The 18,077-nt window shown below is 37.7% G+C and overlaps 1 protein-coding gene across 1 annotated transcript in view; it reads right to left on the reverse strand.

The window, feature by feature from the left end:
* Positions 1 to 12,498, reverse strand: part of LOC105248927 (Krueppel-like factor 6) — a 332,350-nt gene extending 319,852 nt beyond the window's left edge. Inside the window, exon 1 of the mRNA XM_011254008.3 lies at positions 11,362 to 12,498. Within this exon, the coding sequence (XP_011252310.1) occupies positions 11,362 to 11,466 (105 nt within the window). The 5' untranslated portion in view covers positions 11,467 to 12,498. The remainder of the gene's footprint in view (positions 1 to 11,361) is intronic.
* Positions 12,499 to 18,077: the final 5,579 nt, after the last annotated feature.

Below are 18,077 nucleotides of genomic sequence, written 5' to 3' on the forward strand. Positions count from 1 at the left end.
TTTAAACAAAGATTTGTTGAAAAAACAATACGATATTAACCCACGATATTACGGATGCGTATGAAATCGGAGGGCGCATCGTACGGACATGTGCATGCGGAGCGTTAATGAATAAACTTTACCGTATTTCAACTTCAATTTACAGCCAACAGCTAACTAACTGACAACGCCGTTCTAACAGTGGCCGCCTCGCACTGGAAAATCTAAATCCCCTTTTTGTTTACTGCGAATATCCTTAATATTCTTTTATACGACGGACAAAGCGCGGAATGTAAAATACATGTCACGGAGAATGCAAAAATGCAAAGCGCGATATATCCGCGCGCCGAGAGCCGAAAGGACATGCAAATATATTCGGCGAGGGTATGGAGATTTGGACGAAAAAATCACATGGGTCGACTTTATATACACTAGTATATACGCGAGATTGAACTTGTAATTAATGAAATTCGCGCGCATATATGTATGGATATCTGAAATTTTGCCAGTAACACGCGCATATTCATTACACCATGCGAGCACGATGCACGCAACATCCAGACGATAAATATACGTGTGATAAACTGATTAAGCCGTTTAAGAGCGGTTACGAGATATTTAGCCGCGATTTGTTAGCGAAACGTTATAATTCATTAATAAAAGTGGAACAGCAAGAAAGATCACGAGACAACAATAATGCGATCCCATTTGTAGTCCCTATAGTTTTCTCACTCGTTGCTATTCAATGCAAAGTACGCGAATGCGGAACAATGCAAGGATCGGGCTCACCGAAGCGATCATCATAACCGCTGTATGCGATTTTCAAGCCAGAAACGAAGGAAACGTTTCTGTACTCGACGCCGCCAACACACGAATTGTAATTCCCTCAGATATAACATAGTTATGCTTTGATAAAGCAATTTGCTATTTTTACAACATTGCGTGAATAATCAATAAATCTTAAAAATAGAGTCTTAAACGAACGAAACTCTTACGAGCAATAAATTAAATTGTAAATAGAATGTCTGTTTGAAAAAAGCCATCATTCTAAAAAGATTCGCAATATTACGTAATCAAAACGATAAACTAAAAATAGATAATTGCAGTTATGCAAATCGTCTGTATGTCTGATAAAATCAAAGAAATGAAACAATTTCGACAAAAAATCCCATAAAATAGTGGCATCGCGATAAGATAAGCCAAAATGAGACGGTTTCATATCTCTTTCAGAACGATATCTGTGAAATACACATCCTCCTAAAGCCGTACGATCGATTTAATTCATACTCATCAGCATTTATCAACGAGACGTATCATCGCGTTTGCACGCGCATTCAGCAAATGACCGATAATGACGCGCCATGCGCATGATCCTCGATAAATTTCAACAAGATTCCTTACGTGTAATGCGCAAATATGTGCATTTCAATGTATATACGTGAGTGTGTGTATTTGCGGAACATTTTGCGGAAGAACCGCAAAATTTGTCGAACCGACGCGATGGGGCACAATGGACAAACGCCGGGAGGAGGACCAATTTGTTTTTATCGGTCCTTTGTTTCTCTTTTCGCTTTTGCGTCAGTCCCTTCCCTCCTCGTTCCTCTTTCTCCCCCTCCCCCTCCCCCCTCCCTCCGGCACTCGTCCTTTCGCGGCCTGCGAAGCCGTTTCGCGCAAAGCTCGTTAATTCGAGCGTGACTATCCGCTGGACGAATCCTTCGCCATCGAAATGGTCAACTATTAACGGAGAACTACCGTCTGTTTGCACTCGAGTTCTTCATCATCGAACACCGCTTCTATTTAAATTTCGCCGATGACAAAATCAATGGGACACGCTCCAAGATGAAGGGTACACATCGAAAATCCGATAGTTGTCCGATAGGATTATATTTGAATCGAGCAACATACGTCACATTTAATCGTCTTGATGAATTAGCGCAAAGTTTTGCATACTCAAATTAACCCAACTAATATATTTAGTCTTTAATAGCTTTGAAATATCTTTATGCGCGAGAAATTTGTCATTTCTATAGGAAATTATCTGTAAAAACTTTTCTCATTATTTCTAAAAATTTTATCTTCCATACGAAATGTTATAATTTTTATAACTACGTATTATGCTACTTTTTGTATAATAATACACATTGTGAAAATTCCAGAACATCGAATTAAAAGTTGAAGGTTAAGAGTTGGATCTCGAAAGTTTAAAATGAACTCTCACAAAACTCGCGTATAATACATTATTATACATTAGATAAGTCATGCTTTGTTGTCTCAAATATATTGTTTTGTTTGTAAATATCTCGGCGATAATTTTCCGAGAGCGTTCACAGAAGCGTTCAAATTCGTGCTCGCGCAATCCAAAAATATTGAAAGACGCCTCGAACCGCGCGATGGTGATAGCGTGCGTACGAGATAGTAAATCTTAATTGGAAATGAAAGGTATGGATTCCCTCTCTCGAGGCATACCAGGTTGCGTCTCTTTAGAACACGTAATCTCTATCGCGCGGCTTTGGAACCGAACGACCGGTTTGATCACCTCGTATCGTCTTTTTCGCCCAGCTTTCCCGATGTTTCTTCCATCCCTTTCTCTCTCTCTCTCTCTCTCTCTTTCTGTCTCTATCTTCCTCTGTCTGCCTTTCTCGACGAAAACGCGTACTTGTCTCGTGGTCGCCTTCCCGCATTTCCGGTTCTAGCACTTTATCGTCGACCTCGGCGACCCGGATCGCAAGATTAAACGTACGTGCATCCTCCCTCCCACCTCCTGGGAGCCTTATCTGCCGTTCTCGTCTAGTTCTGGTCCATCTGTCCGTCCAACGATAGCCCGGGCTATCGTTCGACATATCTGCTTTACGCTGATACTTTTATTAGCCGCACACATGTACGGTAATAAATTCCCGAGATGGAGGTTCGATTATCCGCGCGGTATAACGCTATACGATAAGCTTTACGGTATCCGATAATGATAAATACTCGGCAATCTAGCCGAGGAAGACGCGTCCGGTTGCGCGCGTGCGAATTCGAAATTATCTCCTCATCAACCTCCGCTCGTAAAATGATGGTGGGGTTAATAGATCCATCTCGCCAGCTGACCTCTCACCGCTTATGATGAACGAGGGAACGCGTCGCGCGTACAGCTCCCCGGATGAATCGCGCAAACGGCCAAGCCGACGACGACGATGATCTTGTTCTGGCACACACGTGATACATAAAATGCGAATGCCTCGGCAGTGAGCGCACTAGCAGAAACTCAGAAATAACCGTCGTCGCCGCGTTCCAACCGGACCTGCCGCTGTCGACATTCGCGAAAGGGGAAAGGGAGCATTGGACGAGCAAAGTTATCAACTACCACTGGTGTCCACGACGCAACAACATTCCACGCACGCGTTTCGATGAGAATAATCATTTCCTTCCTTCCAATATTGCTCTTTAAATTTTAATTTCGCGCAGCAAAAATAATTATTTAGATTAAATTTGATAGTTTATGCGCGTGTATTATTATATTGATCGACAATATGTATAATTTCGTAACATCCTTGAAATAAAGCAAGAATTTTAAAAAAATTTTATGCAGGATTTTGTGTCCGCACTGAGAAAAATCGTTTGATCGTATTAACAAGACGTATATAATTGAAGGCATTTTGATTAAATCAAACAAGAATTTCTAGTTATCATGATAAAATTCGATTTTTTATAACTAGAATAGATTTAATAGATTTTACTATAAGAATTTAGTTAATATTTTCTGGTTGGATGTATAAAATTTTTTGTTACATTAATTTCTTTGCTTGCCACTGGCGGCGAGCCACTCTTAACTTTACTCGTATTCAATATTTGCCATGAAATGTATATAAAGAACTAGTATTAACATTAAATCCAAAGTATATTTTTTTTCTCTTACGAGCAGTGCGAGAAAGAGGACGCTAGCTCTCTGATTGTGTGTGTTTGAGCTGCATCCTCATCTTGCATCATTGCTTATCAGTTTAATTTCTAACAAACTGAACTTAAAATAATTTATTTTATCCAACAGACATACTGATTGAATCTACCAGAATTCTAATTAATACAACCAGATTTTTTTCTCAGTGCGTATATAAAGCATCACTTTTATTAGCCACATCGATACGTCGACCCAATTGAATTCAGATTATTCAATACCACTCAAAGATATCGCATTTGAAAAATGATATATCGAGAAAAGAATATGACGGAATATTTCAAATGGAAGCTATTTGTTTCACAGGTCGATGACACATTTATTACAATGCTTGGCCTCGTGACGGAAGCAACACTGCAGAATCGACAATCGACGCTAGGTGTCAAGTCTGCAGATTTGACGCAAGTGTCGTCGATGGAGAAGATATACAAGTTCGAGGAGAAGATTGCATCGTTTCCAAGGTTAACAATGCCACGCGAACCAGAATGTGGCATTCTTTCGCATCACTCACATCGCGGCCTATTGTACACGCGGACTATTGTTTTTTGCATCATCGCCTGTATTCGCGGCGCAAACGCGGGAGCAACGCAAGACACAGAAAGGCGAGAAAGGAAGACGAGAGCCAGAAGCGAAACCATACGTGTATCAATTGGAGACAAAAGAGTTACGTCAGTCTCTTCGAAAATATCTTTGAACATTCGCATATTCGAATAGATAGGAAATACATTAAGGATGTTTTGTATCTATTTTCAAAATATTGAGAATTTAATAAAAATTGTACAGAATGTCTTTACAAATGTTTAGAATCTTCAGTACAATTTTTAAATTGATTTACTAAAGTGTTCACAAATTATAAGGATTTTAATTTGCACCGAATTAACATGTGTTCTTATGGGAAACGTATAACCACGTCGATTCAAATGACAAAAACACATGGAAATAATATTCAGAATTTGTTTAAAATTTGCAAAAGTTTAGATAGACAGAGGAAATATTTGGTCAAATAATATTATCCAAGTACTAAGTGGATAAAAAGATATTAAATATAATTCAATGAAGTTAGCCATGTATCTGTCACAAGGCGAAATTCTCTGCCAAAAGTTAATCATTTCGATTAACAAAATTTGGAATATTTCAATAAAAACGCAATAAATATTAAAAAAGACATCTCTGCACTGTAGCTAAGATCAAATTGTAATACACAATTTCTCATATTCAAATTCTCATACTCAAAATACACCAAAAGTGGATATTCGTCAATATTGATTTTCAGCTACTTTTTACTGAGATTGTACATACAAAACATCCTTAAAATATAAAGATAAAAAAGAGAAAATTCGAATAAAATTGAAGAGAATAATTTATAAATTTATAAAAAAACGGCAACTTATGTCCCAAATATGGATTTTGCTCAGTATTAAATTTCGAAATCCTTACAATGATAAGAGTTTTAAAGTCTTTAAAACTAAGTAAACTTATACAGCTGAGGGGTAAATTCTCCTTCCTACCAATTCGAGATATTTCAATGTAAAATAATATGATTATTTCACACCCTATATTAGAGATAAATTATATACAAAGAGAAGGAAAGAAGAGAGAGCAAAAAACTTTGAAACTTGATCGACTCGCTCGCTCGTTTCAAGGCAGCCGTAGTCTTTTGCATTCTTCTCGAACACCGATCGAAGCACTAGTGCTAATCGATGCACTCGACTTCCTGAAGTGCATCTTGTCGAAGGAATATGCAAGAACTTGCCATGCCATAAAGATTAAATGTCGGCAAGTCGTACATGAAATGTCATTCAGAATTATTATTATCGTCAAAATCAAACTTAATTAATTTTTATTAATTTACTCTCCCGAGATCGCTAAAGAGATCGGAAGTCTTTGTATTTAATTTTAAATAAAAATCAATCGATATCACACTTTGGCGTGGAAAATATTAATACTCGGTAATCTAACGACGAATAAAAACAAATCCGGCACGTTATTTTAATTTTTCGGTGCTCAAATAAAATTGTGTGCTCCGCTGGCAAGCGTTGTACCGGAAATATCGGGAAAATTATTTCGAAACTTTATATATCTTTTTGAATGAAATAAACCTGCGTCGAATTTATTAATTGTTGCGCAAGTTTAATGTTTGTAAAATTAGTAAACATCAATGTCATGTATTTTTAACTCGTGAAAATCGGTTAAAAGTCATTGCTTCCAATGTCAATGTCGAAAAAATAAATCGATTATTTAGTTTGATTTCCATAAATGTGGAAAAATTGAAAACGTGAAATAACATGTACGACTTGACTGAATGATATCGGAGCATTTAAACGTTAAATAATTAGTTGTAGATAAATTGCGATTGATTGATAATCGATCGTCGTGATACTAGAAAAGAATATACGCAGGAAGAATTGTGAAACACGTGTACATATATACTGTGCGAAGACCGTAAAGTATCACATGAGTAAAGTGTGTCGTAATGCGATACGAGAAGTGAAGATGCTAACTCGTCGAGTGCGAAAGAAGGCGCGGGATGGAGGGAAATGGGGAAGGAGGAACGAGGAGGGAGATAAAAAGGGGGGAAAAAAATATCGCTAATGCCGCGAGCGTCAGTGGCATATAAATTGCGCCGATGTACGTTGGTACCGGTTTCTGTCTAGGAACACTAAAGCTTTCGCACGTATTTTAGTCGTAAAATGCAAAAGTTGCACGACCGGATCGTTACGAAGACGATTATATCGCGTACGCGCGCCTTCCGATAAACAGTAAACGTATTTATTTGGGGCGAAGGTGAAGCGCGTGGTTTTCATCGACGTGCAGTGGATACGCTTTTTGGCTCGGTAAATCGCAAATCGTGGAAAACAATCGGCGCGACTTGCCGAGTGGCGCCGGAATCCAATCTGGGATATTGCAAATAGTGCCTCTCTCAAAAAGGAGGAAATTTTAATTCACGGCATATCTGTCTATGACAGAGAGTCGTATCGAGTACTGAGCCGGGCACGAACGCTATTATGATATAAATATTGAATTTCGATGTATATCGACAATCTCCGCTTCAACGTGATCCTCGCAGTACCGTCATCTGTACTGAATGTTTTATTACAAGATCGTAACGTCGCAAATTTTGCACTTTTTTTTCTAATAATTAAAACCAATACTCCGAGATAAATCTCGCAATTTTTTATTTTTATAATCTTGTCTTTTTAAATATTTTTATTTTAAAATATTTGATAAAATATCATTTTTTTTATATATATCTTTTCTAAATATTTAAAATTGTCATTTTGATACGAATACAAAATACGAGAAACACGAATGATAACAGCGATAATATTAGATTTTCTGAAAATTTTTCCCGCATGTGTATTTTTTCCAAAGAAAAAAGAAATAAAAAATTCATGTAAAAAAAGCGTAGGTTCCGACGATTACTGCGAATAAATGTTCTCGTCGCGTGGGGAATCCATGATATCAGTAACGACAGGGGAAACGCGCGTTGGCGTATCTTCCGCAGCTACAGAACTGTCTCTCAGGCTGAGTAATAATTTCCGCAATGTTAAATTCGATACGAACTGCACTGCTGCATGCATTTAAAACAATCGTATGCAATTACAAGCCTTTTTGTGGTGACAAATCGATATTGAGAAGTGAAAAAAGCCACCAGAGACACAGTCTCATATCGCTGTCAAGTATAAACCGATAAAACTCAATTAAGGATTTATATGTAAAATAATTAAATAATTAAATAATAACGTGAAATGAAAAAATAAATAATATAAATAATTGTGTGATTAAATTTATGGCGATTTTACTAGCGAAATAGGAGCACATATTCGTCACGCAAATAGAATTTCACCATTTTACATATTTCTAGATATAAATGTTAAAAATTTTTTAAAATGATGGTTGAAATATTTAAATTTTTCACACACTTATAACGATCTCCAAATTTTTGACGAAAGAGAAAATCACTGCTCGATATAAAATATAATAAAAAACAAAGCCATTCAAAAAGTCATTCAAAATAATCGTTTATCCTAATTTTCAAATATATACCTACAAATACAGTAATCTCCCTGTAGCGATATTTGTTTAGCGAGCATTCTCTAAAAGAGAAATAATTGCAAATTACATTCCCCATGGAACGTAGTTAGTTACGGGGCGGAGGGGGAGATTGCGGGCCGATTTGTCGCGTTTGTAGAGATATAAACCGACGTCGAAACAGTTTGACGGACGAGATCGTGTAAAGTTGAAAATACAAAAAAAAAAAAAAAGAAAAAAAACGCGCGACGAAGCACCTGTCAAATCGCATTATCGGGCACGCTCGACACCCGCGCGTCGATGCCATATGCCTCGCATGATCGCGCGGTTACGCGAAATATCGAGGGCGTCGTGTGTATTGTTTTAGCCCTCCTCCCCCTCCCGCTCCCTCTGTCCCGCATCTTCCATACGTGCTTTTTCACACGAGCTCGCGACCGACAGTGATAAGCGGCACTCGGTCAAGCGATCAAGTAATTAATGACAAACAAGGGGAAACGCCTCATCCGCCAGCGGTTTTCCGCTGGAAAAGCTTCGAGACATTCAATTAGGCAACTCGCCAATCGTAATCGAGCGAGAGCGAGTCGAATGTACGATCGTGCCAAGCGATCGATCAAAATTTTTTTGCGACGCGCATACACTCTTGTTCGCTCGCAACCGGGAGAGAGCTGTGACTCGCTGCAGTATGCAAATTATACAAAGGGGGTACACGCAAAGAAGATATTTATCAACATTTTACTTTTTCTGGCATTTCCATCATGCTACAAACAAAATTAATCGTTCAAGACCACCGTGTGCGCGGTCGGTTATATTAAAATTGTATTATTTTCCACACAGGCTTTGCAACGTTCGATTTATACAGCTGTAAAAAAATGTATATATCAGCAAATATTCGTATCGGCGTATATCGAATTAAATATAATAGTTAAAAAAAATGTTTAATTAAAATTGCCTTTGATCCCATATAAATTGTCGTTCTAAAGAGAAGTGTAAATTTCAGGATAAGGAAATTGAATTAAAATTAAAATGCAATTCCTTAATTTCAATTTTGCGATGGATAGATAATTCTTGGAATTTTTATCCAAAATCTCGGAATCTAGAAAATAATTTCATCGGATTACGAACAAAGGAAACTCGTTTGCTCGCTCTGTATAAGCGATACAAATCGATGCCGTTCGAGGGTAACGCTGCCAAATAAAAGGGTTAAACGGATCACGAACGTCGGTCGTATTTTTTCGCGGAGAAACGGAATCTGAAAAAGCGTTTGCGATATACTATTACCACATTGGCGTGGCGCGGTAAAAAAAAAAAATGCACTCTACTCTCGGCCTCCGAGTGGGCAACTAGATTTCGACGGACCGGATGCTTTTTCAATTCCGGAAATACGCCGTGCACGATGCGCAATCGATATCTCGGTGAATCTCCCCGACAATGTGTATAAACGTAACGTCCCTCTTATTTTTCTAACGGTCGATTGGCCGTCAGATGATCCTCGGCACGCGACAATTAAGCATCGGGACGAATACTCGGGCGTGCGTGAAAATCACGAACGTCGTCGACGAGCGATTTTGACGAACCAGCTGCTTTTTCAATGATGGAAATACGCTGCACGCCGAGCGCGATCGATATCAGGCGAGTTCCGCGAACTCCCGACGATGTACGAAACAAGTGGACGCTCAGACGCTCTCCAACTTTATTCCGCGATTAAAAGTATGTGTATTTTCTACTCCAGACAAAAATATCAGACGCTATTTTGTAAGCGACAATAGAAAGATACTTGAAAACTTTGTGCTCCTCGATTAATTTCTCATTTATTTTATTTTCCTTAATTGAATTTTAATGTAGATATTAATTATACATTATATAGATGACGATACGAAATTTGTCACATCAAAATTTTTGACATATTTTTCCAAAATGTATATGTATATTTTCTATTTAGAAAAATATCAGAAATATTATACTTTATAAGCAAAATATAAAAATGCGAAAAACTTTGTATTCCTCGATTAATTTTCCGTGTTATTTTATTTTACTTTTGAATTTCAATTTAGATATTAATTATAAAAAGTAAATGTATATGTTTATAATTAGTATAATTAATATGACGATGCAAATTTGTCGCATAAGATTCTCGACACATTATTTCACAATTAAAAATATATGTAAAAATATATGTATTTTTCTTTCAAGAAAATATATCAGAGAGACTATTTTAAAAACAACAATAGAAAGATACAAAAACTTTGTATGGATTTTCCATTGATTTTATCTCTTGATTGTATTTTAATGTAGATATTAGATATACATATATGACGAAGCAATTTATCGCATCGTTAAAATTCTCGACACATTCCAAAGAATGTATATTTCCTTTTTAGGAAAAAAAAATATCGGAAACACTATTTCATAAGCGACAGCATAAAAATACGACAAACTTTTGTATCCCTCGATTAATTTTCCACCGATTTAATATCCCATGGAATTTAATTTAATTTAGATATTAATTATAAACATATACGTGACGATGTGAAATTTATCGCGTCGCAAGGACGGATTTTCATCGAGGAATCTCATCATTCTTGCGTTATTGCAATTTCTTGCTCGCAAATTTTCGCATTTTGACAAATGTAACACCTGACAGAGAACGCAAAGGTCGCAGGTCATCGCGTCCGTCATCCATCGTCATCTACAATTTTGCAACTAGCAAATCTCACGAGCTAGAGCATCGATGCGACAATTTCCATTTCACGTACGTAAATGTTCTTTCACGCGCGAGCGTTTGACCCCGACCGCAATGAGAAGGTCAAAGATCACTAACCACAACCGTACTACTCCCAAACGAATCTAACCGGCGCCAGTGACCGGCTGTTTAAAGGCCGGTGCTAGTGAATGAATGACGAGCGAACAGTGTGAATATACCTGCGAACCCTCGGTCCTTTTGTCCCTTAAAGAGGGTAATAAACAGAAACATTCGACAACGGTCAAATAGCGAGGGCTGGATGTCAGTATTCTATGACACATTAGTGACATTGTTGGCACGTGGCACTGTATTATTGCATGCAACATCTTAATTCGACACGCTTAAATTACGTCAGATCAATTTCCTTCAACGCGCGCGTAAAAAAAGATCAACTACAAATTACTTCGTACACTTGACATCTCTAGAAACAGACCGAATACGATTGACACAAGTAGTGTACATTTGAAAATTAATTTTTTAATTAACGTAATTAATATTTATTTTCAAATTTATAATTTGAAAACACAAATAACAATAGCCGTAAATATACTTTTATCTAAGAATACATACGATCCGTCATCAGCATTATTTCCAATGGGACATTTCTTAAAAATGACGGACCAACAAAGCCACCGACATTCCTCGATATAAGTAGGATAAATACGTGCACTCTTACCTGTTGCCAGTGATCCTCGAGCGACGGCTGGGCCGAGAAATATCCGGTGTCGTGTATGTCCTGCAGCTCTCGAAATATATTGCCGCTCGGTAGGAGCGTATCCATGGCTACGCGCGACTACGAAGGTCCCTCCGCTTCGGCCTCCTCTCGCAGGTGGACAAGCGGCGGCCGGGCGCCGAGCAGCAAAGAGCAAATCCAATCAAGCAACCAACCAACAAGTGACAAACTGACACGGCGAGCCCCGGCGCGAACGCTCGCAACACGATGATAAATCAACTCGATTCACTCCGCGAACTCCGCGGCTACTCACGACGACGACTCGGCACGCATGTACGCGCGTAAATACAGCAGGTAGCGGCGAGCGCACGTGCGTATCATGAGTGAGAGGTCTTCCCCCTCCCTGGACGATAACGTCTTCGCTTCGACGGCTGTCCCGATCGCGCGAGGAGAGCGAGCCGATTTCCGCACCGGCGTGAAGTCGCGCGCACAACGCGTTTGAAAGATGGCTCCCTCTTTCTCCTCCTCTCTCGCGCGCGCACAGAGTCGAGGAAAAAAGTTGCGCTGTCGTCGATTGTCGTCGTTATTGTCGAGGCTGTACCATCGCCGGGAGAAGCACGCTACCCAGATGAAAATTCACTGCGACGGCGACATGACTCGCGCGGCTCGACGATCTGTCTGCTGACGTCGCGTGCACGCTACGCTTACGACAGTATCCATCACACACGAAGGTAGGTGGAGAAACGCGGGAAAAGCAACGTCAAAATGCCGGCGAGGATCGTCGTCCTTGTTGTCGCGTCCTGGCTCCGTACGATATTTCGCCGAAACAACCCCGTGCATTCACTAACGGGAAACACACACGCGAGACCGTCTCTCCTTCTCTCTCCCTCTATCTGTCGCTTCGACACGTACCGGCTTGTCTCTCTCCGAGAGATGGACGCCGGCCTCCCTCTTCTCCTCTTTCTCCCCCTCTCTCTCTCTCTCTCTCGGGTCACTACGAGATCGCGATAGCACGCACGATCGCTCCGGACTGCACGTCACCGAATCAGAAGAACCACGGGATAACACTTACGAGATTATATTCCGTAAGGGACCGGCGAAACCCCTGATCGTATGCGTACGGACTCCTCTGCACGAGCGCCGAAGAGTAACTGACGATCCTCTCGCCGTAGCCGAGCGCGAGATAATCCGAGCGCGGCCGAAGACGGCCGAGCGCGCCCGATTCGGCGCGACGCGCTACCGCCGTCGGCGGCCGCGCGACGCCGTGGCAGCACCGTTCGATGACGTCGCGACGCTGCGCCGCTCGTGTGTTTTGCGCAGGAAGGAGGACGCTCCGCTGCGAAGTAAAAAAAAACAAAGTTTATTTATACAAGACTCGCGTCCCGCGTACCTATCCCGTAGATCCTCGTAGGAAAGATCGCACACCGACTGATTCTTGAATGTTTAATGGTGAGCGAGAGAAAGAATTGACTCGATATAACCTATGTATGAATATGATCTGTTAGTATAATGTGCGTGCTTCAAGCGGTACAATGTTGTCGGTAAGATCTCAAAATACGCAAATTTCCAATAACATTGATATTTGCGGATAATTCGTGTTTTTTCAATACTAATTGAACCGAATGAGATTTGTATCATATATTGTATCATATATTTGGATGCGTCTTTCGCGATCCAATATTCCAATTATTCTTGTTTTGAAAATATGCATCGTTTTTGCATGGGAAAAATATACACACATACACAAGCACAATTCTCGATACTTGTTATAGATTAATTTAATTTCGATATTTTAAGCAACGTACGATAACAATGTGATGATCTTGAAATAATTTTATTGCGAAGATTAGGTTAAGTTGGCTTATATAAGATAAATTAAAAATATTAAAATATATATAATACGCTAAAAAAATATACTCTATACATTTTTTTCTTTATGATACGATTCTTTAGCGAAAAAAATCAAGAAATTCAGCAATATATTTTATATTTGTTCTTTAATTGCACGATTTCGTAACAATTGCATTAGTCGGACATTATTTCAATTACGGCATTATCGTTATCTTCGCCAACTGATATTACGTTCCGTTTGAATTACGCATGTAGACAATGCGCTTCGGATTCCCATTCAAACAATAATAAAGAAAAGGTCGTCTTTAATTTATGCGTCTGTCTTATTTTTACACCGCGACCATAATCACAACCATTCAGGATTCTAGTTTCACCTTTATGTGCAGATAATTTACAATTAATATATTATACATCACGCACATAAAAACAATTTCAGAAATATTTTATAAAATTTATATTATAATTTTATAATATAAATACATAACATGCGAAAACACACACAGAAAAATATAACTTTGCAAAACTAAAATTTATACCTATCACTTTGTTATTGATTAAATCTTTCTTTAATTAATCTGGATAGTTTAATATTACACAAACGTGTAATATATTAAAGTTATTATTACATAATAAGTGGAAACAATAAAATTTCCATAATTTTAAATTTAAATTTTGTAAAAGATAACCAAATCTTATTATTAATACGAGTGCGTGTAACATTTATTCTGTGTGGTTATCGTTTATTTTATTTATTATTTGCAACACACTTTTTTAATATGATTTTTATTACCGTTTATAGGTTTTTGATGATATACATAAGAGAATGAAACATAAATTATTATTTTTCACGTACAACAACTTTGTAAATCTCTCTTCTAAGCTGATCCTGGCCGAAAAGGTTTGCATAACATTGAGAAACGAGAGAAACAGTGTTCGTTCTATGAATCGACTACGAGAAATGCGCAAGCACGGAGAACACGAACACGCAGAGAATTATTTGCAAATGAATAATCGCTCGTGAGTCAACTAAGAGAACCAAGAGAGAGAAAGAGAGAGAGAGAGAGACGAACGACTTGTGTCGCCGTACATGATTCATGAATTTTGCGCGTTCGTTAAAGCCTTTCTGTAGACGCTAGTACAGCGCAGAGGAATGCCAGATTAGATACGTAAGCAACGTTTATGGCAAATGGAATTAGAAGACTGACCGCGCTTATCAGGCGCCGTACCTTGTTTCCGTTCGAGCTATCGCAAGCGAGCTATCGCTTGTTGGAGGCTGAACGCGCAAGTCGAAAAATATTTTTTTAATCGGTTATTGTACTCGAATTGCTTTGTTTGCGTGCTTGACGTTTCTGTCGCACTACACAATCGTTCTATGAAGTACAATCGAAAGAGTCTCGATCGTAACAATGACTTGGGATCAATAGCGTCGTCTCGATCAATGATATTATTAACGATATTTTTGAAAGTAGCAAATTTTTTATAAAATTTCAAATAAGCTTTTTAATCTCGCGAATCTTAATCGTGTGAGATGGAAATATCGAAATAAATTACACGCGATACTTTTATCATTTTTTTTAAATTTGTAATTAACAGATTGCAATGCATACACACGTACATATCGAACATATATACATTCTAAATTATTTTAAGGAGACGAAGATCCTTTCTCAAACATTTATCTCGAAATTGTTCCATGTCTGGGGGGGGGGAGTACTGCAGATATTATCTGTTAAATTGCGAGCAGAATATATAGCACTGCGTTGGAACCTGACCTCATGTAACCCCTCAACTTCGGCTGCGTTCTCGGATACATTTGCCGTTCAGTAGGTTAAGACGCTTGGCACCATAAACATGCTGGCCGCAGTTGGACTCAAGCCCAACGTTCGAAAAGCTTTCTTGTAACGGGATACAGTAGTACGTCGATTCTTGCTGCGAAACCAGGGATGTTTGTTAGACACAAAATCTTGCTCTCCCTCTCCCTCTCTTTTTCTCTCTTTCTCTCTTCCACACGTGCGAATACGCTGCGCATGTCCCAATAAAATGACTCGACTGGTCATCGGGGCCATTAACATATTAATTCAATTATTCAGTTTAGAACGTTATATTACGTTGATCGATGTTTGTAAACCGTATTGCATTTCTAGCATGAAATGCTACGAGCATACGTAAATAATTGAGCAGAATGAAACGAGTTTCAACCCTTTACTGATCCGAGTTTAGTCGGGAATAAAGCGATATGATAATCCAATACAAAATACCGTGAGCGTGCGGCAAATTGGCGCAAAAAGTTGCTTCTCTTAATATCATTCAATTCCGTTATAAATTCCGCCACTGCAGCAATTTTTATTTAATATCACATAATACTTTACGTGGCGTTATATTAATTGCAAAATTAGCATAATGTATTCTTTATAAGTCCCGATCGTATTTATATTGTTCTGAATAATTAAATAATAATATCGCTGTGAGATATTATTATTTACAGCCTATAATAAATGTCATTTCATAATATTTGCAATTATAAAAAATGCATATTTCGAAAATGATATTTCCAAATGATGATTAAATTTTGGAAAATTCATATTACTGGTCACGATGTTCAATAATATTCGTACAGATACATACAAAATACCTTGTTGAAACTATTTCGCTCAACAAGACTTTTGTGTCGTTGTTGTGTTTTTTCTGTAACGCATAAGTCTCCTCATACTTTTATCATTATCTGCATATTATAAATGAAGGTTACTAATAATAGACGGCCACATCGTCGATATTTAGTGCGCGTTTCTTTTTCAAGTTGCGCCAACAGTTTCGACGATCCGTGCCTAGAGCGCAAGAAAGGAAACGCTAAGAATGACGTAATCTTGGTTGCATAATGCTACGACAAACGTTCGCAGCACATGTGCGCTCGTAGTACCACTATTCGTGTCAACTATTATTCTTCAAACGACCATCGACGCGGCGTCATTGGCCACGCTGCGCATTCGCGCATCCTTGAAGCTGGAATTTATGGCACGAGGCCGTATATAGGCGCTTATGTGGTCTAGGTGTCTAGGGTTTCTTTCGATAATGTCACGTCGACGATTTCGCGAAATAGTAAGCGATATTAACTGAGCGGAGTATATCGAAAGCGCTTGCATTGCGCTCGCATCTCCGTCATTGCCGGAAGTGACGGCGATTATTATTATTAACGGAGAGATCCTTAATCTCGTAATCCTATCGTGCACGCCAGATGATTCCGGTAAGTCGTGCTGAAAATTTGCGCTACAGATTAAACCGACAAGACGCACAGCAAAGACGACGACGACTACGACGTATCTAAGCCTTCGAGAATGATTCTTGATATTTCTTACGATCAAGAGAAAGTATCATGATTACGAAGAAAATATTGAAGATACGATATTAAAAAAATACAAGATTGCAAATTTAAAAGTCATTCATATATCATTTTTAATGTATTATTTAATAATGTTATGTTGTATAGAATCATAAAAATGATTGCAATTTGATAACCCTCATTCACGCTTCGATGCTTGAAACGCTTCAAATATTTCCGATTAATGTTTGCGCCGATCTTATACACTTTAATGGTTCGTGAAACCGGTGTGCACATATTATTACCTCTTATGAAGGAGATCGAAGAGAATGTTCTTAGGAACTTAATTCTTGAGAGAGACCTTTCTGCGCGTAAAGCGTGATGAAAAATGCCGACACGCATAAGGAAACCACTATTATCGTGGCGCCCCCTTATGTCCACGAATTTGGACGCTGTAAGTTTGACAAAGCCATCGATTTAAGGGACCCTCTTTCCTTAGCCGATATCAGAATGGGGCGATTGACTGAGAGCTTTTCCGAACGTACGTGTAAATATTCCCACAAGCGAGGATCTCGACGAAATTAAGGGAGACCACGATACACATTCCATAAGATGATGCATGATATGTATTAACGATAAATTCTAAAATGACAATTTGTATGGATATCGAAAAGATTCTCATTATAAAATCAGTTATTGAAATTGTTATTGATATTCTATTATATATATTTCTTTATTTTGATTGTACTTATTTTGTTAATATTGCTATTTTTATGAAGTGTTGAGTGCTTTTGAAAGAGAGAAATTGCATTAGATATATTCTAAATGTATGAATATATAATTAATATAATATTATTTTATATATGTGATATATCTCTCTTAAAAAAATTGGCTTCTATAATTATATATACGATCATATATAATTATTATAAAATCATATATAAGTATATAATCATATTTAATATTCTACATTTGGTGCGATATCACCAGCTTATTTTTATAATCATATTCGACTAGACCTACATTTGAAAACAGATCTATTCAAATATGATTATATAAAAATAAAATCATATTGCCCCAAATTTCAGATATTACTATATATAGTTGTATAAAATTATATATTCCTTTTAATTTATAAAATTATATATGTCATCAGAGATTTGTTCACATCTAATTATGTTTAGTTACATCGGACTATTATAATATATTCATTATATCTATTATATCCATTTTCTTTTGGAATATTTTTCTCATGAATAAAAACTTTGTGGCAATTTAATTATCTATCAAATATTTAAATGTCGATATGTACAAAATATTTTGGGAAAAATTATTATTAATAATTATTATTATAAAATCGCGAAATATAAATAGTTTGTGTATCATTCCGTAAAATGTTATTCTAGATATTTTATTAAGTAAATTAAAATATTAGAAAGACAGAAAAATAAGCTCTAGAAAAATAAAGTAAAAATTAAATTGTATTCTAAGCAATCATAAATAATCATATGTATAAAATCTTAAGAAAAAGTCTTTATATGTCATTTTGAAA

The sequence above is a fragment of the Camponotus floridanus genome, unplaced genomic scaffold, assembly GCF_003227725.1.
Source record: "Camponotus floridanus strain SB8 unplaced genomic scaffold, Cflo_v7.5 scaffold50, whole genome shotgun sequence".
NCBI lineage: Eukaryota > Metazoa > Arthropoda > Insecta > Hymenoptera > Formicidae > Camponotus > Camponotus floridanus.